General features: G+C 34.0%; 1 protein-coding gene across 9 annotated transcripts in view; it reads right to left on the bottom strand.

Annotated features, from left to right (window-relative positions):
- TUT4 (terminal uridylyl transferase 4) overlaps positions 1–23,443 on the bottom strand; it is a 122,710-nt gene that overhangs the window by 53,852 nt on the left and 45,415 nt on the right. For all 9 annotated transcript variants that reach the window (XM_088022427.1, XM_028106784.1, XM_028106787.1 and 6 more), the window contains exons 4-9: positions 18,644–18,760; positions 8,980–9,157; positions 7,198–7,286; positions 6,040–6,091; positions 3,057–3,126; positions 1,354–1,480 (exon numbers count right to left, since the gene is read on the bottom strand). In XM_088022427.1, the coding sequence (XP_087878553.1) occupies positions 1,354–1,480; positions 3,057–3,126; positions 6,040–6,091; positions 7,198–7,286; positions 8,980–9,157; positions 18,644–18,760 (633 nt within the window). The remainder of the gene's footprint in view (positions 1–1,353; positions 1,481–3,056; positions 3,127–6,039; positions 6,092–7,197; positions 7,287–8,979; positions 9,158–18,643; positions 18,761–23,443) is intronic.

Here is a 23,443-nt window from a genome sequence, read left to right as displayed (position 1 = left end):
CTAGAGTTGGAATTGGTTTAGTCCATCTCACAGCACTAAATTTCTATAGTATGCTAGGCACAAGGGATAATGAAATAAACAAGGAGAGGTACTCACTCTCCCTTAGTCTGGTTCAATGCTCCCAGTCACTTCCAAGGGTTAAAAATCCCCTTTCTGAAGAAACTGGGCCATGCATGTATTCAATAAATACTTATTAAATGCATACTAAGTGCTGGCACAGTTAAATAAGCAGCACTGGGACCATCAGTGAATAAATAAAACAGAGTTTTCCTCACTAAGTTCACAATTTTCATGGAAGAAAATAGATCACAAAAAAATATATGTATGTCAAGTGCTATGAAAAAAATAAAGCAGGGTAAAAGCAGGGAGAATGATAAAGGCAATGTTATTTTATATAAGGTGATTAAGGGAACTCTGACAAGGTGAAATTTGAGCACAAACTTGAAGGAAGTAAAAAAGTGACCATGCTGGAAATGTGGGGTAAGAACATCCTAGATGAAGGGAACAGCAAATGCAAAGGCCTTGAGTTGAAGCAGCACCAATCTTAGGATTTCTGACTGTTACTTACTTTTCAAGCTGCTCCTTACTCAACCAACCAGGTTGGGTCTGCCCCAACCCTGGGTTCAATCCTCGTATCAGAGTCCAAACAAAAAATTCCAAAAAGAATTCTCTAGCAGTTTTTGCTCTCATTTATCATTCCACCACTATCCCTTTAATCCACCTTCTTTGTACAAGACTGAAAATTTGCTCATCACTAATATAACAAGACATGAATACTACACTGATTAAGAACATACACAGAAAAGCTATACTCTCTCTAGTCATTTGGACTGATAACGGTAATTACTTTATTACTCCTCCTTACCTCCATACCAAAGAAATGACTACAAAGGGAACCACAGCCTTTAATAATTAATTCTAACTTAGGAAACAACTGATTCTCAGCAGTTACCCAATCAGAAAGTGCTGTAGGTTATCAATAATTTAAATGAAAGAGAATAATGTTCTAAGGCAGAGATGGGAAAAAAAGATGCTAACAAAAAAACCTTGTAAACCCATGCATTAACTTATATCTTATAACTTTAACGCACATTAAGAGTGAAAACTTGAGCCTCATTTACTATGTGAAAGAGAACATTTCTGTACTACATAAAAGGAGAATAACAAATCAATTACTCTGTGTCTGTGAGACTGTTTTATTTTCATGTCCATAATCAGAACCTGCCACATCACTTTCCGTCTAGCACAGATAACCACTTTATCCCCAAATATTAAGATTTATGTTACATGTTAGTGCAGGAAAAAGCCTGAGTTACCTTAAAGTCAGGTACTTTTTTCTTCTGCTTCACTTACCTTAGCCCAGTAGCGAAAGGCTAACACCAAAGGAGTAAAGACAGGTTCCAACTTGCCAAGAGCAGCAAGTAAATCAGTAGTGAGGCATGCCATATCATTTCCTGCACTCACTCTACAAAGCAAACCACTGTGAATGAGAAAGAAACAAATTTCACTGTATTAATACCTTAAAAACCAGAATATTCCAAATCCTATGGCTATACTTTCTAGTCACCATAATTTTTTTGCATTTTTTAATATTATGTTCAATTAGCCAGCATTATAGTACATCATTAGTTTTTTATGTAGTGTTCGTTCAACGATTCATTAGTTGAGTACAGCATGCAGTGCTCATCACCACACATGCCCTCCTTAATACCCATCACCTGGTTACCCCATCCCCCACCCCATCCCTTCTGTGACCCTCAGTTTGGTTCTCACAGTCCAGAGTCTCTCTCATGGTTTGTCTTAGTCACCATATTTTAATACCTAGGAAGTCATAATAAAAATAAGAATTTCAATAAACTGAGAGCTAGCTGAAAACTAAAAATCATTTCCATCACTAGAGTTCCATATAAAGATGTTTTAAATACTCATTTGTACTTCACAAATAAATTTCAACCTTATTTAGTATTTAAATTCATCAGAAATTACAAAATTAGTTTTACATCAAAGACATTGAACTTATCAATGTCAAGTGGTGCAACATATCTTCCCAGTTTATTCTTTTTGCTTTGCACAGGATAAAAAGAAAAAAATGAAATTCTGAACTAGCTATACTTCTTGACCCTAATTTTTCCTATCCAATCTTTCATGATTTTATTGCTACTTTCAGATTAGAAAGGATGTATGTATTAACCCACAGGTAATGCTTATATGTAAATGAAAATAGGAGCTACCTTAAAGGGGTGACAGAATTATAATAGATTTTGGTGGCAGGGAGAAGAATGTATCTGAGGTTCCACAAACAGAAAATTTGACAATGTGGTTACAAAACAAAAAAGCAAAAAACACTAGAAGTTAGAAGTCAGAATACTTCCATTGCAATTCTGATTTTACTCTAAATGATGTGAATTTGGTCAAATCATTTAATTCCTCCAGGTCTCAATTTTCTAGTTAGAAAACAAAGTTGAATTAGATCTCCACAGATCCTTATAACTTTGAATAAGAAAATATAGTACTCTTAAAATTTAAGATATATAGGTTAGTTTTCAATAAAAGAACACTTAATTATTTCTGTATTGCTTTCATGTCTCCCACACTGATCTCAAATAGGATTATTTCAGTTTCCTTTTTCACAGGCACATTGCTGATTCCTATAGACATCTGACTAGAAAGGCAAGATTAGTCTTCAATGACTCATTTTCAGTGAACTAAAAACTAGAATCTAAAAAACTGTGAGCTCCTTGAGAAGAGTGGCTATTTCCTATTTATGTTGGTATCCCTACAGGAAAGCAGTACCTAACACACAATAAATGTTCAATACTATTGGGTGAATGAACTTGAGGAAAAAAATGAAAAGTTTTGCCTACTGTGTTTTGTTTTTAACTGGTAATTCTATTTCTTGTTCACATACTTTTAGTAAGCTTTTATTTTTAATAACTAGAAACTAGCTTAGTTATATTAATCCAAAGAGAAATCTAAAACAAAATTTTCTGTCTTGGAAACGACTGCATACTTGGTTATTGTTGTTATTTCGAAAAATATTTTCTATTCATTGTTACCTTTTCCGATCTTTGCACACCACAACAGGAACTTTGGCGTGAAAATCAGATTCCACATCTATATATAATACTAATAAAGAAAAAAATACACCAAGTAAGATAATGTCAACATCTCTCAAATATTTACTCTAAGATAAAGATTAAGCAATAGTATCCTTCTAAAAATCACTCGCATTGCTTCTGTGATAATACACACTTCTCATTATGAGCATCAACCCAACAGAATATCTTACCTCTCTTGGTGTCATTTGCCGTATATCACAAACCACAGGAATAGTGCAACATATTGTCCAAAAATTATAATCACCTTAAGAAAGGACTTAACATCTCTAAAAGTTTGAATATTTCCTAATAAGTATATAATCTAGTCAGTTATTAAACCTTCAAAAATATGGCAAACAACAAACACCACTTACTTCTATTTCTGAAGAAGTCATGAAATGAGAACCTACAATTCTCTGACAATTTAGTTCTTTTAAATCATCCATGCAAGTAAAAGGCTAACTCTGCTGGCCCCATTTCCTCTTAATATATGAAGAGTGTGCCAAATCAAAGCTCTTGAGGAAGAAGATTCGGTAAAGCACACTTCCACTCTGAAGTCTTTCTCTACATCTCCCAGGTAGGCCCCATGTCATAAATGTTCAGTCTAATGAAAATAGATGTTTTAATACTCTTTCATTTGAGGTTTAAAGAGTATCTCTTAGTAGTACTTGTTGGAATTATTAATTTATTAAAAAATCATGTGCTGGAGATTTATATGCCAGGAATTGCATTATGCGTGGTAGATATGACCATGAATAAGACACAAAGAGCTCAATTATGGGTTTGGAATACAAATAAATAAACAAATCAATCCTGTATATGCCAGGAATTGCATTATACGTGGTAGATATGACCATGAATAAGACACAAAGAGCTCAATTATGGGTTTGGAATACAAATAAATAAACAAATCAATCCTGTAGATGACAGAAGTTTTAAGGGAGTACAATGAAGGCATAAAGGCGGCTAAATAGTATTCCATTCATATATATATATATATATATATATATATATATATATACACACAACTTCTTTATCCATTCATCTATCGATGGACATCTTTTTTTTTTTTAAAGATTTTATTTATTTATTTGAGAAAGAGAGAGTGAGAGACAGCACGAGAGGGAAGAGGGTCAGAGGGAGAAGCAGACTCCCCGCCGAGCAGGGAGCCCGATGCGGGACTCGATCCCGGGACTCCAGGATCATGACCTGAGCCGAGGCAGTCGCTTAACCAACTGAGCCACCCAGGCGCCCTGTTGATGGACATCTTAAGGAGAGCACATGATGTAATGAGCACTGGGTATTACATGAGACTGATGAATCACTGAACTCTACCTCTGAAACTAAAAATATACTGTATGTTAATTAATTGAATTTAAATTAAAAAATAAAGTAAAAAAAATTTTTTAAAGGTGCTAATAATTTTTTAATCAAAATGTATTTTGTAAGCCTATGTTATGTGACTTAAGATGATCTAGTCATGTATTTAAAATACATTTGCAGGATGCCTGGGTGGCTCAGTCAGTTAAACATCTGCCTTCAACTCAGGTCATGATCCCAGAGTCCTGGGATCTAGTCCTGCATCCAGCTCCTTGCTCAGCGGAGAGCCTGTTTCTCCCTCTGGCTGCCACTCCCTGTTTGTGCTCTCTCTCTCTCTGACAAATAAATAAATAAAATATTTAAAAAATAAACAAAATACGTTTGCTAGGTTGATACCGTCCAGTGATTCTAAAGAAGTAAAAGCTCCGTGTCCACCTCTTATCTGTAATATGCTTTAGAGTTTTTTGCAGTAAGAAACAAATATTTATTAAGAAAAAAATGATACTAAAATCCCTTTACAAGATTAACTGGACCAAATTATTCCCTTAAAAACTAAGGAAAATGGCCAACAAGAAGCTGACAAATAATCAAAAACTGAAATGGAAGAGAGAGAGAAAGGAAGTTTAGAAATGACTATGAAGTCAATGACAGGGTAAGGTTAAGGTCAATAAGCTATCTCTTCTAAGCCAAACTGCAAATATTTTTGCCAGGTACTTATGATTCATAAAATTTAAGATGACAATAATAATAACAATCAGACAGCAAGACTTTAATAAGAAGTTACTGTAAACTAAGCACTTCTAAGCTGTGGCTTAGCCCATTTCATTCTCACAACAATCTTCTCATCAAAAGATAATGATAAAAAAAATATATATATATATAGCCATTTTACAGATGAGAAAACTGAAACATTAACACTTAAATAACCTGTCAAAGTATATAACCAGTAAGTGGCAGAACTAAAATTTGAACCCAGAAAGTCTGGCTCCAGATCCTGAGCTCTTAAGCATTTACTTTTAACAAGAAAAGTAGTAAATAAAAAACAAGAAAATGATATTCCATATTGTCCTACATGACCTAGGGCCTGGTTTAAGACAGCTGGAATTTTTAAAAATTTTATTTTAAGACATATTTTTACCTATATGAATGTCCATTTTACACCAGAAGCAATCCAGACAAGGCAGATATGAAAAACTTTTAATAGGTATGATTTGGTTGATGTAATATAAATGATTAGTTTAATATTAAGTGGAAAAAAAAATACTCAATGCATGCACACATTTTCCCCACGTCTCTCCCTAAATCATCCTTCATCAAACGACCTCCTAATGATTATAGGTTTTCTGTCTTTTACACAAGAAATGCCCATAATATTCAAAGCTAACATTTTTAAATTACCCAAAAGGCAGTACTTTTTTACATATCAACTTTAAATATACTTTTGATCTAATGACAAATAAATTTTGTAGCATACCTAATTCAACAAATACATAAGTATATGTACTATAATGACTCAAATATGCTGAGTGTTAGTTTAACTTGGTTAGACATATATAAACAACACATTGCATATACCTTTAAAGAATTTTCTTTAGAAAGACAAATTAAAAAAGAAACTCACCACTTTTTTTTAAAATCCCAAGCACTTGTATCAGAAGATCTGGATGATTCATCTAAAAGATTTCAAATTAAATCAATATACTACTTTCATAGTTCATAGTTCAAGTTGCATATTTTAGAGAGAATTCAATTTCATTAAATATTTAAATAAAATCATGCTCTGTATCTTAAAATAATGAAAAAAATAGAGTTTTACTTTTATGTTAACAAATCTTGTTTATAGAAGTAGAATCTAATAAATAATGTAGTGCTATTATTCCAGCAATACTCCTAGAATTAATAAATTCTTAGTATGAGAAAAGATTCTGGAATTTCACAGCAAAACAAATGGAAAAAAAATCAGTTTACCAAAAAATTGTTAAAGAGAAGTTGTTGAGATAGGAAATTTAAGAGGTACTGATACTGGCCTCATGGTCAAAAGGCTTAGATTAAATACTACTTTAACAAGCTTGTCAGATGCTTAGTTTAATACGTACTTTGCTATTTTAAAGTATTTAATAATCATATGCTAATTGTAAGTAAATGATTATATCAGATGAGAAATTAAAACATCAAATTTTCACCTAAATTGAACCGCTTTGAGCATTAAAATTATTTTTAAAAAAACAATAATACACGTAAATCGATCATTTTAAATGTTTCACAGGTCAATAAATAAGTAATGTAGCAATGTTAGTTACTACTTATTTAAAAAGTACCCACAATGTACCAGACACACCACCCAAAAATGCCTGGTATACAGCATCTCATGTAATATAAAGTTATTATCCCTGTTTTGGAAATTAAAAAACTGAGTCTCAGAAAGGTCAAGTAACTTCCTCGTTGCAGCCAAGATTTGAACACAGATGTATGATTTCAAAGCTCTTTTCACTTTCTATACTGCTTACTACAAGCAGTAACTATTCAACATAATCAAATATGTATAAGCATTTTCCTTTTTTACTGCATTTCTCTACTTTCTTCTTCCTCTCCCTTATTTCTTTATTCCACCTATGTCTAACACCTAATAGTTTCCAAAAGCAACCTTTAATTATGATAGTAACACTCTACAAACCAGAGTTTTATAGTCCCCTACATCTTCTCTAAAAAAATAATCTATTAAAAAAATACCAAGTACTAGTTAAGAATCACATAGAAAAAGGTTTTTCTAATTACTTACCCTGGGAGGAAATTTTATATCTATATTAACATCACTATTTTTCAGAGCAAACTTAGTCAGAGATGAGCCATACAACCTAAGTGAACACTCTGGAAATAAAGGAAAAAATACCAAAGCATGAAACAGAGTGCAAATAGGGGAAAATTAAAAAAAACAATGGTAGGAAAATGCATATATTTTAATTTTGTGTCTTCCAATTCTAGTTATAACATTTATAGAAGAATGACATCCTTTCTAACTTATCTAACAAAATAATAATAATGTTTCTCAATTATGGGGTTCAGGGACAAAGGAAGAAATTACTTATAAAAATCCAGTGTTTAAACAAAATCTTATAATAGTTCATTTAGGAATGACTAGAAGTATGTTAAACATTTAATCTGTAACAGTAAACAATGTACTAAACTAGGTACAGCTACTCTCATAAACTACATTTATTTTTAGATATTTATATTTATGTAAGAGAGAGCACTAAAATGGTGAAAGGATCACAGACATTCAATGCCAACGCTCTTTAAAAATACAAAGAGAAGCCTAGTCACCTGAACAAAAAAACAAAATCCTGTGCCTTTGAAGGGTTCACAAAATATATAGGAATAATAAGATACAACCTACATCTTTTTCAGACTCTTAAATATGTTATTTCAAAAATCATAATAAGGCAAATTTTAAAAGGGTCTCACCAGAGGGCAAGTTGAAAAATAACATGACTGGAACTACTCAGGCAGGCAGGTGCAGTTTCTTAGAAAATGTGAGTTCATACTCATTCATACATATAAAAGTCTATTTTTCAAGCTCACAAAATGTCTGAAAGTCACTGAAGTCATTAAGATCATAAAAATCTCATTTCTATTCTTAAAATAGTAAATTATTTCTTTTTTTTAAAGCATCTTTCTTTTTTTAAGTTATTTAAAGTTATCTCTACACCCCATGTGCAGCTCTAACCCACAACCTCAAGATCAAGAGGCACACATTCTTCCAACTGAGCCAGCCAGGTGCCCCAATAGTAAATTATTTCTGTATACAATTTATATTAGTACTCAATGCTTTTTCATAGAAAACCACATTATTACAGAAGTAATAAAGAGAAATCAAATTGTTTTCCATTTTTAAATTTCAATTTTACATCCTTTCTTATAAATCTCACAATGGCTCTATATAAAACTATAATTTGTCAACTGTTCAATACCCTTTGGTGGTGAGAAATAAGTCTTATTTAATAGACATAAATTAAATATTGATGCAAAAAAAAGGAGGGGCTAAACAAATCTTTATATAAATGTCTACAATAAACCTGGCACAACTCCCGCTTACACCAAAAACATAAGCTTTCTGTAAAGAAAGAGCAGAATCAAAAAGAAAAATAAAAGTGCAGATTTTACTTCTAATGACCCCACTTAAATTAATTTTTCCCCATCATTAGGCCAATAAGAATCTTATTAAGTGACTGGCTGGAATGTATATACTGAAAATAATATAACTAAAGTGTCCACTCAGAAGTCAAAGATACTGAAAATATTACATATATGACCTTTAAGAAATTTTCCTGTATCTGACATTTTAAAAATATTTTTATTACAAAAATTATGCTATGTCATAACTCCCCATTTTCCTTTCCTGAGATATTTCCCCCAAAAAAATCACTTTTAAAATAATTAAATTCATCTGCTTTTAAGATAGAAAAAGAGAAAGGAAAACATTAAGAAATTTACACTAAGTTCAACAGGAAGCAAGGGGAAGAGTTGTACTATTTTAAAAATTAAGCGTAAAGTATATTTTTACCTGATAAAAATGTTGTTATCACCTTTGACATTTCCTCCACAATTTCCTGACGGACTCTGAGGTCATCATCTGTTATTCCATGTTCTTTTGCTAATTCAATAACTGCAACACTTAAAGCAGCCAGCTGGGCAGGGGTAGGAGGTGGCAGAGAACGAAGCTCACTTTCTTCCTGTTTTTCCTATTAGCGTAACATTTAACAACGTAAAAATTTTTTTCTATTTTAATGTCCTTAGATTTAGGATAGAAAGACTATACAGATGTATTAACTCAACAAATATTCACCTTCTATGTGCCTGATTCAAGACACCTAGGATATGGAAGTGAACAAGACAAAAATTCCTTCCTTTGTGAGTAAGTACTGGAAGATTGAGGGGTGTTTTGGGGCAGGTTCCTATTAAACATTAAGAAAATAAAATTTGTGGGCAACTGGGTGGCTCAGTTGGTTAAGCGACTGCCTTCGGCTCGGGTCATGGTCCTGGAGTCCCGGGATCAAGTCCCGCATCAGACTCCCTGCTCGGCGAGGAACCTGCTTCTCCCTCTGGCCCTCCCCCTCTCATGTGCTCTCTCTCTCTCTCTCTTTCTCACTCCCTCTAAATAAATAAATAAATCTTTAAAAAAAGAAAAGAAAATTTGTTCTACTTTACTGTCTGCATAAATTCTGAGATGCTACATCAAAGCCAATATATTTTAAGTACAGCACTTAGCTGATAATTTTGCGGATAATTTTGTTACAGCAAAGAGACTTTTAATGTAGCAGAAAGTCTTGAATCCTCTCTGATCTGCGTATTAAATGGTCACAGGAAAACATCCTAGACACCACATCACATTTGTTATACTGCCTACCATTTACAATTGATTTCTGTCATTTTATCCAATGCTAAGCCAAATGTTCCTCAAAACCCTTGATTCTACTAAAAGTGTGAAAGCCAATTTAAACCCTTTAAATCTAAAGAGGGACCAACTATATTATATATACACAATGATTTTTTTTTAAAGATTTTATTTATTTGAGAGAGAGACAAAGCAAGAGAGGGAACACAAGCAGGGGGAGTGGGAGAGGGAGAAGTAGGCTTCCCCGCGGAGCAGGGAGCCTGATGCGGGGCTCGATTCCAAAACCCTGGGATCATGACCTGAGCCAAAGGCAGACGCTTAACGGCTGAGCCACCCAGGCGCCCCACACAATGATTTTTAAAAATTAATTTTTTATTCTGATTTTTAAAAAAATACATGCTAATTGCAAAAGCTACATAAAACATAGGAAAATACAAAGAAAATCATCCACGATCTAACATCATACTATTTCCTTTACTTTTTTTTTTAAAGATTTTATTTATTTATTTGAGAGAGAGGGAGCAAGAGAGGGAGAAGGGCAGAAGGAGAAACAGACTCCCCAGAGCCTGAGGTGGGACTCAATCCCGTGAGATCATGACCTGAGCCAAAATCAAGAGTCGGACACTCAACCAACTGAGCCATTCAGGGGCCCCTTCCTTTATTTATTTTTTTTTTTTTACCATAACTGAGACCATACCATTTCTTTAATGTTATAATAATGGCATTTTCTAACCCCACATTTCAGTCAAGAGACATTCTCTTATTTTTTGAGACATGTAGCTCCCAACAGATCTAAAAATCAAAAGTAGTTTATTCTCTCTTCTCTACCCCCCACAATATAGTTAAACAAAAACTTTGGTCTATTTCTAATTTTATTCATTGTTACTATATTCAGTCTCAACATAAAGTTTACCTATATCTTAAGTAACATAGGGGGTAAGACAACCTCATTTTTATAAGTTTCTGTGAATATTTCTGCAATCTTAATTATAATCTAAATCTTGGGTGAGTGCCTAAAGTTTTCAGGTATATTTTTTTAGGATTCATCCAAGGTATTAATAGCTACACACTTAATTAAAATTAAAAAAATGATGTAAGATTAACATGCAACACATCTATTTTATTTATGTAGAACTACCAAAAAATTCTCTGAATTATATTGCTAGACTGTCATGGAAATAAAAAGATAAAAGACAATAAATGAACATAGTCCTCTACCTACATTATTAATAAGCCTATCCTACTTCCTTTAGGATACTGTTCCATTTAACAATCTCACTGATATCCTCCTATCATTGATCATCCTCATATATCCTAAGTATGACAGAGAAAATAGATAAATAAATGTATACTATCATGTCAGGTAAAGCTATGAAGAAAATCAAACAGGGTAAGACTACAAACTGATGGGCAAGGGTAAGGGGCGCCTGGGTGGCTCAGTTGGTTAAGCGACTGCCTTTGGCTCAGGTCATGATCCTGAAGTCCCAGGATCAAGTCCCGCATCGGGGGTCCCTGCTCAGCAGGGAGTCTGCTTCTCCCTCTGACGCTCCCTGCTCTCATGTGCTCTCTCTCTGTCTCTCATTCTCGCTCTCTCAAATAAATAAATAAAATCTTTAAAAAAAAAAGGTTATTATTTTAGAATAGAGTGGACAAAGAAGGCCCCTCTAAACAAGTAATGTTTAGCAGAAACCTAAAAATGAAAGAAAGAGACATTTAAATTTCTGGGGGAAGAGCATTCCAGATACAGAGAACAGTAAATGCAGAGACTTGGAGGCAATAAAGTACCTAATGTTATTTGAAGAGATCAGTGTGGCTAAAGGGTTAACAAAGGGGTGATTGGAAGATGATGAGGTTGAAAAGTTAACTAGAAGCCAAATATCATATGACCTTATGAAACTTGGTAAGGACTTACATTTTATTCTAAGTTGGGAAGCCAAAGAAGGGCTATGAGAAGAAAGTAACATGATATGACATATTTTAAAAGAGCAATCCTGGCTGATAAATGAATAATAGACTGTATGGGGGCAGGAAGGAGGGCTAAGTTGGAAGTAGTCCAGGTGAAAGACAGTGGTAGCACAGACTAAAACACAAAGAGTAGGAGTGCTTGGTTGGCTCAGTCGGTAGAGCATGCAACTCAGATCTCAAGGTCATAAGTTTGAGCCCCACATTGGGTGTAGATTACAAAAAAAAAAAACAAAAATCCAGAAAGAGCCGAGTGTGTGACAAATGACTAAATTTGGAATAAACCATGTTTTGAAGATAAATTCTATAGAACTTGTTAATGGTTTGAATGTGGGGTATAAATGAGAAAGATAAATCAAAGGTGCTTGTCCTAGACAACTGAGTAAATAAATGGAGATGCCTTCTGCTGAGATGAGGTAAGTTCTGGAAAGTTCTGGAAAGAATCAGTTTAGGCTAGGAAAACATGCCAAGAAACAAGAGTCTCCTAATGACTCTCCTATTTCCAGCCTTTGGCCGTTCATCCTATTCCCCTTACTTCCACCAGTTAAGTCTCCTACTTTAAAACTTTCAATAAATCCTCAACAGAATACCAGCAAATCAAATTCGACAAAATATTAAATAGATTATACACCATGACAAGTACAATTTATTCCTGGAATGCAAGAATGGTTCAACATACAATAATCAACCAATGTAATCACCTTAACAAAATGAGAGAAAAAAATGACTTGATCATCTAGATCAACGCATAAAAAGCATTCAACAAAATTTAACACCCTTTCGTGGTAAAACAAAACAAAACAAAAAACAAACAAACAAAAACACTCACCAAACTAGGAATAAAAAGAAACTACCTCCAGATAATAAAGACCTATTTGAAAAACCCACAGCTAACATTATACTCAGTGGTTAAAGACTGAAAGCTTTTTCTCTAACATCAGTAAAACAAGTCAAGAATGCCCATTTTCACCACTTCTATTCAACATATTAGAACTATTAGCCAGAAAAAGAAATAAAAGGCAATTAACTTGGACAGGAAGAAATAAAATTATCTCTATTCACAGATAATAATCTAACATGTAAAAAAACCCTAAAGATGCCACAAAAAAAACTGTTAGAACTAATGAACAAATTCAGTAAAGTAGCAGGATACACATCAACAAACAAAAATCAGTTGCATTTCTATACACTAACAACAAACAATCTGAAAAGGAAATTAAAACAATTCCATTCAGAATAGCCCCCCAAAAATAAAATACTTAGAAATTAACTTAATCAAAGAAATGAATGACTTGTACACTGAAAACAACAGAACACTGCTTAAAGAAATGAAAGAAGACATGAATAAACAGAAAGACATCCCACGTTCATGGACTGGCAGGCTTAATATTGTTAAGATGTCAATACTACTCAAAGCAATCTACAGGTTCAAAGGAATCCCATCAAAATCCCTTTAATTTTTTTGCAGAAATAGGAAAACTGATCCTAAAATTCACATGGAATCTCAAGGAACCCAAAATAACCAAAACAATCTTGAAAAAGAACAGTTAGGGGGGCCTGGGTGGCTCAGTTGGTTAAGCGACTGCCTTCGGCTCAGGTCATGATCCTGGAGTCCCAGGATCAAGTCCCACATCGGGCTCCCTGCTCAGCGGGGAGTCTGCTTCTCCCTCTGACCCTCTTTCCCTCTCGTGCTATCTCTCATTCTCTCTCTCAAATAAATAAATAAAATCTTTTTAAAAAAAAGAAAAAGAAAAAGAACAGTTAGAAATTCACATTTCCTGATTTTGAAACTTACTATGCAGAGCCACAGTAATCAAGACAGTATGGTACTAGCATAAAGACAGATGTATAGGCCAACAGAATAAAACACATAACCGAGAAACAGAAACTCATATATATGGTCAAATGATTTTTAATAAGGGTGTCAAAACCATTCAATGGAAAATGGACTATCTTCTCAACAAATGGTGCTAGGAAAACTGGATACCCATATGCAAAATGGACCCTTATCTTATACCATATATAAAAATTAACTCAAAATGGATCAAAGACCTAAATGTAAGAGAAAAATTATAAAACTCTTAGAAGAAAACAGAAGAGAAAAGCTTCATGACACTAGATTTGGCAATGATTTCTTGGGTACAAAACGAAACAAAAAACCACAGACAACAAAAGAAAAATCACACAAATTGGAATTTATGAAAATTAAACTTCTGGGTGGCTCAGGTGGTTAAGCATCTGACTCTTGATTTCAGCTCAGATCATGATCTCAGGGTCATGGGATCGAGCCCCACAACAGGCTCCAAGCTCAGCTCAGAGTCTGCTTGAGATTCTCTCTTTCCCTCTGTCCCTTCCCCTACTTATGCTTGCTCGTGCTCTCTCACTCTCTAATAATAAATAAATAAAATCTTAAAAACATTAGACTCCCACGCATCAAACACTATTAACAGAGTAAAAAGGCAACCCACAGAATAGTAGAAAATATTTGCAAATCACATATAGGATAAGGGATTAGTATCCAGAACATAAAAAAAACTCCTCTAAAACTGTGAACAAGAAAACCCAATTCAAAAGTGGTCAAAGGACTTGAAAAGACATTTCTCCAAATACAAATGGGCAGTAAGTACATGAAAAGGTACTCAACCTCACTAATCACTGGGAAAATGCAAATCAAAAGGACAATGAGATACCAATTCACATTAAGATAACTATTATCAAAACAAAACAAAAGAGAAAAATGCAAGAGTTTTATAAATGTGGAGAAACTGAACCCTTGTGCATTGCTAGTGGGAATGTAAAACGATGTAGCCAGTGTGGAAAATAGCATGGCAATTCCTCAAAAAATTTAACATATATTTACCATTTGGCCCAGCAATTCCACTTCTGGGTCTATACACAAAAGAAATGAAAGCAGAAAATCGAACAAGTATTTCCTCTACCAATGTTGATACCAACATCATTCACAATACCCAAAAAGTAGAAACCACCTAAATATGAATGGATGGATGGATGAATGGATATACAAAACATGGTATATACATAAAATGAGCTATTATTCAACATTAAAAGGAAGGAAATTCTGATACATACTATAATATGGTTGAACTCTTGATCTTAGCTCAGGTCTTGATCTCAGGGTTGTGAGTTCAAGCCCCACATTGGACTCCACACTCAGTGGAGCCTACTTAAAAGAAAAAGCTTTTTCAGCATCTAATGAAATGATTTTTTGGTTTGTTAATATGATAAATTACATTGATTGGTTTTCTAAACCAACACTGCACTCCTGGAATAAAGCCCCACTTGATCATAATGTATTTCTTCCTTAATTTTATTGTTAGATTCAATTTGCTAAAATAATGTATAGAACTTTTGCATTAAAATTCATGAGACATATAGCCTGAAGTTTTCTTTTATTGTATTATCTTTTTCTGGTTTTGGTATCAGAGTAATGTGGGACTCATGGACTGAAATTAGAAAGCATTCCTCCTCTTCAGTGTCCTGGAATATGTGTTGAACTGGTACACATATTATCAATTATCCCAGAGATCAAAAGTAACCTTTTCTTTCTTTTTTTCCCAAGTTCTTTTTTTCTTTCCATTTCATTTTGGATGGTTTCCATTGCTATATGTTCAAGTTCACTAACCTTTTCTTTTGTAAGGTCTGATCTACCATTAGTCCTACTCAGTGTATTTTTCATTTTAGACACGTAGTTTTCATTCCTGTAAGTTCAGTTTTAATCTTTTTTATATCTTCCATGTCTCTATTTAATTTTTAGAATATCAGGAATATAGTTAACTGCCTTGATGTCCTCCTCTGCTAATTCTCGTGTCAGTTCAAGGTAGTTTTGATTGGCTGATTTTTCTCCTCATCGTGGTACGTATTTTCCTGCTTTGTTGTATGCCTTATAATCTTTGAATGCCAGACAATGTGAACCTTTTTGTGGTGATAGTTATTTTGTATTTCTATAAATATCCTCAAACTTTGTTCTGTAACAACATTAAACCCTGAAAACTGTCCTTTTGGGTCTTGCCTTTACAATTCTTTAGTTGGGGGTAGCCTGGGTGGCTCAACCAGTTAAGCATCTGCCTTTGGCTCAGGTCATGATCTCAGGGTCCTGGAATTGGGCCCTACATCAGGTTCCCTGCTCCACAGGGAGTCTGCTTCTCCCACTCCCTCTGTCCCTCTCCCCCTCCCCATTCATGCTCTCTCTCTCTCTCCCCCTCTCAAATAAATAAAATCTTTTTAAAAAATCTTTAGCTGGGATCAGACTGCATTTAGTTTCTATATATTCCCCACTCTTAAAACAAGATCCTTCTGGGTACTCTACCCAATGCCCATGAAGTATGAATTTTCCAGTCTGAACAGTGGTAAAGTACTATTCTCAGCCCTATGTAAGCATCAAGCACTTTTCTAATTCCTTCAGATGATTCTTTCCCTGGCTTCGGGCAGCTTTCTCGCATGCATGTATCTATGGATTTCTTTCTGTATAGCTTTCTCTTTTTTGTTATTCTGTCCTACAAACTCTAGCCACCCTAGATTCCCTGGACTCAAGTTCATCTCCTCAACTCTGGGAGTGCACTGGGCTCCCCTTCCTATAATGCAGTATGGAAACTCTCTCAAACTAGAGTAATCATTGGGCTAATCTCATTTGATTTCCATTCGCTGCCTGAAAACCATTGTTAGCTATTTTTATCCTTTTTTTTTTCCTTCAGTTTACTCAAGAGCAAGGGTAAATCTAATCTTTATTATTACAACTTCAACAAAAGCAGAAATCTAATACAGCTGCTTTTAAGTTTTCTTGTTAGTTTTTTTGTAATGTCCTAAAATTTCCTTAAAATGTATATAATGTCTATTGGCTTTTTTCATAAGTTTCCTGTTTGGAATTCCCTGAGCTTCCTGGAATTAATGATTAGCATCATTCAATATTTCTTGAAATATCTATTATTATCTCATAAACTACCAACTCTTTGTTCTATTAAATCTTCTGAAGCTCTAATTAAATCAAAATAACACGCTGACAAAATTTTAATTTCTTTTCCCTCTGAGTTCCTAATTTTCTTCAATGCATTCAGTTTTTTCAAGAAAGACATATTGAGCACCTACTGTGTGTCAGACACTGTCCTAAGCAATACAGAAACAAAAATAAATAAGAAATAAAACCTGCCCTCTAGAATACTGAAGTCTAGAAGAGGAGAGAAAGCAGAAATGCACAATACAATATTATCCAGTTTTCTGATCAAGCAGCTCTGCAAGCACAGAGAATATCTAATCCAGAATTGTTGGGAAGGTCTGGTAAAAGAATATTTCTCAGAGAAAATGCAGACACTTAGACATAATAAGTAGAAGATTATATAGTATTACTATTACCACTTTGAGGGGTGCCTAGGTGGCACACTCAGTTGAGCATCCAACTCTCGGTTTTGGCTTAGGTTGTGATCTCGGGGTTGTGGGACAGACCTCTGCACTCAGCACGGAGTCTGCTTGGGATTCTCTCTCCCTCTCCCTCTGCCCCTCCCACTTGTGCTCTCTCTCTCTAAAATAAATAAACACATCTTTAAAATATATATATATTACCACTTTGAAAAGAAAAACTTAAATAGCTAAAATACTAATAATTTTTAAAAAAAAACATTATTCAGGGACAGCTGGGTGGCTCAGTCATTAAGCATCTGCCTTCAGCTCAGGTCATGATCCCAGGGTCCTGGGATTGAGCCTCACATCAGGCTTCCTGCTCCGTGGGAAACGTGCTTCTCCCTCTCATACTCCCCCTGCTTGTGTTCCCTCTCTCGCTGTGTCTCTGTCAAATAAATAAATAAAATCTTTTAAAAAAATTATTCATATCTATGTCTATGAAAATGTTCTAATAAAAATAATTGAAAAATTATGAATTCCCAAAGTCTAGATTATAAGGCCTTCCGTGGTCTGGACTTCCCTAGCTTTATCTCAAATCATTTTCCTCCTATCTCTCTTTGCCCCAGTCATACTAGACTCTTTCTGTTCCTCATATGCCATGTCATCATTCATATTTTTGCCTTTTTTTTTTTTTTTTAAATATCCACCTATTCATTTTGAGAGAGCACACAAGCACAAGTAGGGTGAGGGGCAGTGGGAGAAACTTTCAAGCAGATTCCCTGCTGAGCTCAGAACTGACTCGCGCTCAGTTACGTGACCCATAAGATCATGACCTGAGCCGAAACCAAGAGCCAGATGTTCAAATGACTGAGCCACTCAGGCACCTTTTTGCTTTAATTTTAAACTACTACTTCAAAGTTCAACTCAAATGTCACTTTCTCAGAGAAATGTCCCTGTTTTAGATTAAGTAAAATATCCTTGTATACTTCCTTAGCACCACATTTCTCCCTTTAATAAAACTCAATATACTTAAATTCTTTTTTGGTGTATGCCTTCACCAATACTTCAGAAACTCTGAGGGTAGGAACCACAACTATCTTATTCACCACTGACTAGACCTAGCACATAAAAACTCAAAAAATATCAGTTGGACTGACTGTATTTAAGAGTTTCTTTTTTTAATTAAGATTTTATTTTTAAGTAATCTCTACACCCAACATGGGGCTTGAACTTACAACCCAGAGATCAAGAATCACATGTTCTACCAACTGAGCCGGCCAGGCACCCCTATCTGACAGTTTTAAATTTAAGAATCAATATACTTTAATATGAACAGACTGGTCTCTGAAAAAGTCCGCCTCCTGACCACCTAAGATAAGAAGGGCAATCACAGCTTTTAATGCTATCACTTCAGTTACTAATGTAAGACAGGACAAATAACCCATTTTTAGTTTCATAAATAAATATTTGATATAGTTTTACCATTCAAAAAATAAAATATTTTGTAAAAAGAACTCACCAAAATATTTTTCTTATGTCGTTTCTCCTTTATATGTTTATGAGCTCCCTGGATGTTTTCTATGTGAATTAAGCAAAGTTTGCATAGATATCGGCAATTGGTATATTCTGGTGAGCGCTGAAAAGTTAAAAAAATGCATTTTTTCAGAAAACAGAAGTAAATATATGACTATATATGTGAATGATATAATTACATAAATATTAGAAACAAAAACAAGCATTAAAGGAATAAATTTTTAATAAACAAATCAGTACTTATATCCCCAAAAGATAATTGTTCTTTTCAAAACAGACATCACAGAAGATCATATACTCATTTCAAACAACACCATTATAACGTTAAATATTTGGTACTTATCTAATATAATACAGTCCTTAGAATCCAATGTAGGATAAGAAAGGCAGTCTTATTACTTAGTCTTATTCCAATGCTCTCCCAAAAATTGGTTTCAAACTGTCTTTTTGATTACTATAAAAAATAAAATCCACCCTCAAATAGGAGATTTTAAAAGAATATGAGTTGAGAATATGGAAGAAAATTCCAAAAGCTGAGTTCTGAAAACATACTCAATCACAATCTCATGGGAATAAATGGATAATCTCTTGAGGTAAGTATTCTAAAGGATACAATTCTGACACACAAAAATTATCATAGTACTTTAGTCATACTTTATAAATCTGTTCTTGAAAAAATTAAAAAAAAAAACTTACTGATTCCAAAAAGTGCCTGTTAGGTGCTAGGCACTATGTTAGGTGCTTCATATACAATGTCATTTTAATACCTCTAATAATCCAATTAGATTGCTATTATTTTCATTCTCTAGATGTGAAAACAAAAGCTCATACAGCCTATAACTTTCACAAGGATAAAATATTAAGTAGGAGATGCTAAATTTAAATTCATGTCTATCTGAATCCAAAGCCAACTCTACCCATATGATTACACAATGAAAAATTACAGAAACACAATAAATACACATTGAATTTTAAAACATGACTTCTAGTGCCTTATACTGCAATTTCGGAAATTACAGCAATGCTTAAATTTTTATTTCAGATTGATCTTCAATAGCCTGCAACTCCTGACAAAAAGATTCTCTAACTTCATAATATTATGATTTTCTTTAAATGGAAACCTGCCCCAAATTTAGCAACAGTCCTACCACAGACTAAAAATAAATATGGCCATCATTTATAAAGTATGTATAACCTTACAACCCTATAATGATTCCCTATTTTACTGGCAAAGCAACTAAATCTCAAAAATTAAATAACTGTCCAAAACAACAAGCAAAAAGGAAAATTCAGTTCAATCCAGTCATTTCAATTTGTGGTATAAAAATTCTTTCACCATTTGCAACGACGTGGATGGAGCTAGAGAATATTACACTAAGCGAAAGAAGTCAAAGACAAATATCGTATGATTTCACTCATATGTGGAACTTAAGAAACAAAACAAATGAGCAAAGGGAAAAAAAGAGAAAGAGGCAAACTAAGAAACCAAATTTATCAAGAGAACAAACTGTTACCAGAAGATAGGTGGGTGAGGGTTGGGTTAAATAGGTGATGGGGATCAAGGAGTACACTTGTGATAAGCACCTCGTGGTATACAGAAGTGCTGAATGGCTCTATGGTACACCTGAAACTAATATTACACTGTATATTAAACTAACTGGAATTTAAATAAAAACTTAAAAAACAAAAAACCATAAAAAACTCTATCAAATCTGTCCTTATTGGGGAATGAATTTAAGCCCTTGCAAAGACTCCTATCTCTTAGTTTCCAGCCACAACTAGTACTTAATTCCCTAAATATTTTCTGAGCTCATAAAATATGTCAAACATTTGTCTAGAAGTGGGGATATATGGCATAAAACAAACCAAAGTCTGTCCTCACAATCTACTTCTAGTATACAGAGACATGTAATAAATAAAGAAATGCACAAATAAATACAAATAGGGTGCAGAGATGTTAACTACTTTTTAAAAAAGGATCATCACTTAAGACCTTACTGATAAAATAATTTAAAGGAAGTGAAGGATTAAGCTAAGTGGGTATTTGGGAAGAGACATTCCAAGTAGAAGGAAATGTTAATGCTAAGGCCCTGAGGCAGGAATACGCTAATATGTCTGAGAAACTGCAAAAAGTCTAAGATATGACTGGCACTGAGCGGTAAAGAGGGCCAGATCGCAGGGCCCCTTAAAAGAACTCTGGTTTTTATTCCAAGTGTGAGGGGAAGACACTAAAGGTTTTTGAACAGAGAATTAAATTTTAATCTATATTTTAAAAGGACTGCTTGCCTTCCTAATTCCTTTAAGAATAGAAGCAGGAAGAGCTTATTGCCATTATGAGCATACTGCAATGATCTAGAAAAGAGATGATGTTGGCCTGGTTCAAGAAGAGTGGTGAAAGTGGCAAGGTTCAGATTCAGGAGTTGAAAACATAAATACAGAGCACCTAAAGCTATGAATATTGATGAGGTCGCTAACGGAGTCAAGAAATCACTCATATAAGTTTTTCAATTGTAAAATATTAGCAGACAAGGATTGTCTGGATTCTTTCTGTAAGAAAAGTTTGTTTTAACATGAATGGGGAGTCAGAAGGCTTGAGATGACATCTCAATTGACCTTGGATTAAATCTCTAACAGTGAAAACCGCTTCTATAACCTTAAAATGAAATAATAAAAATTGCTCTACCTGGTAAAACAATTCTACAAGTAGCTGATCTTTACCACTTAATACACACCAGACACTATGCAAAAACTTTTACTTGTATTATTGTATTTAATCCTCATAAGTCAATGAGCTAGGTGTTATTTTTATCAACTCAATTATAATGATGAAGAAAGTAAGGTTTAAAGAGGTTAAATAACTTATCTAATGTTATCCAACCAGTAAGTGGCAGAGGTAGACCCAGTGACTCCAAAACCTACACACTTAACCACTAAGCAAACTACCTCTAATTATTAACCAACTACTACATGCAAGGTACTATATTAAGCACAATAGCAAATAGGATAAAAATGTTCTCACGACATCATGAAACTTCTAGTTTCACAGAAGAGACACATGAAAAATGTTTTAAAATTCCTTCATTATATAGTTGTATTTTATTTTACTATTAAAACACACACACTAATAACCCTTCTTTAAAGTTTCTGCAGACCAGCTTGAATAAAGATTGCTGGGCACGGAAATTCTAAGTATTTCCTAGTCAATATTTAACACTAACTATAGGGAAATTTACCCTTCTGATCTCAGAGCTTGGATTCAGTCCTTCTTTGGTACAGTTTAAAAATCTACATCTTTACTCATCAATCAGATAATCTATGGGTACACTGTGAACCCAAGGACTGATAAAATCAAAAGCAAGTAGTTAAGAATATTCTTAATGAATGTCTAATAAGTTGGTAAAGAAAAATGTTAATTCAGAGTACACTAAATTGAAAATAAGAGGTTTTGGAGGACATGAGAAACAAAGAAGTGCCAGAAAGAAAAGAGATTATAGACATCTATGCTAGTACTGGCACACTCATTTTATATTGTTGCTGCTTAAATTCAAATAAATTCAAACAGCAAAATGTTTTCCATGCTTCTAAAGCTTTTCTTTTACCCCTGGCCATTCTTTCCTACCACCATCAAATATCCATTCCACCCTAATTTCTTTCTTCTCCCAAGAACTGATCTTTCCTGCTTCATATCCTATCTCATCCTGTCCCCTACTTATTTTTTTAAAACACATTTTTTCACATTTCCTTTATACATGCCATATAATTCACCTGCACCAGACTTCCCCAATTCACAGTCAACTCCTACAGCTACTCCTTCAGACTCAGTTCCAATGTCACCTCCTTATAAAGCACTCTCCAAATTGATGCCTCTATACCCCCACTCAATTGGTCACTCTTTTGTCTAAGATTTCAAACAATACTGTTATTATTACTGTTATTTGTTTGCATGCTTTTCTCTAATTAGTAAACTCCTAGAAAAGCAGTAACATGTTTTTAAAAATGCCACACATGCCCCAATTCAACTTCTTATCACCAGATCATGGCACACGAAAAGCACTCAATATTTATCTTAACAGATTCAGAACAGCTACTAATTCCAGACTTAGGGAAGAGAAAGTGAGGAAAGAGAAAACTAAGTAAAAGAGCAAATTGCAAAAAAGACTTCCTTCTAACTAGGACCTTGGGAGACGAGCTACACAACCTAAATTCTCTCTAACTCTTGATATTCCTTTCTATTTTAATAGGGTGACTACTCTGTCATAAGTTCTATTAATAACTCAGGAGTGCCTCTTAAATTTAGACATTACCTCATTTTTCTAAACTCTACAAAATTATACCATTTCTTTCTTTCCTTTCTTATTTATCAAGAATGATGACCTATATTCCCTTGTATACATGCTCACAAATATTCCAAGTATCTATTTGTAAACAGATTGATTTATGAGTCATTCCTTCAATACCTAGCAATGTTTTTATTAAGGCTAGGAATGTGTATTTCTAGGTTAAGAATTTAATTAGCACACAGGAATAAGACACTAATGGCTAGAACAATTCTTAATACATAGGAGATATTCAGTAAATATGGGAGACGAGAGGAAAGGGGAGGAGAAAACCAAGGAGAAAAGGAGAAAAGTGTAGTATATCACATAATATTTGCTAATTTGTCACTCCGAATGGACTTCTAATTCACCAACTGCCATTTTCATCAATATATCCCAGCGCCAATCATAGTACCTAGAACATAACAAGCACTCAGTATCTATTGATGAGTGAATAAATCAGAGGTCAG

Source organism: Eumetopias jubatus, unplaced genomic scaffold (assembly GCF_037043125.1).
Source record: "Eumetopias jubatus isolate StellerSeaLion01/CBP00866 unplaced genomic scaffold, mEumJub1_p1.0 scaffold_4, whole genome shotgun sequence".
Taxonomy (NCBI): Eukaryota; Metazoa; Chordata; class Mammalia; order Carnivora; family Otariidae; genus Eumetopias; species Eumetopias jubatus.
Note: the sequence above shows the minus strand (reverse complement) of the source record. Positions and strands in the feature narration are given on the sequence as shown.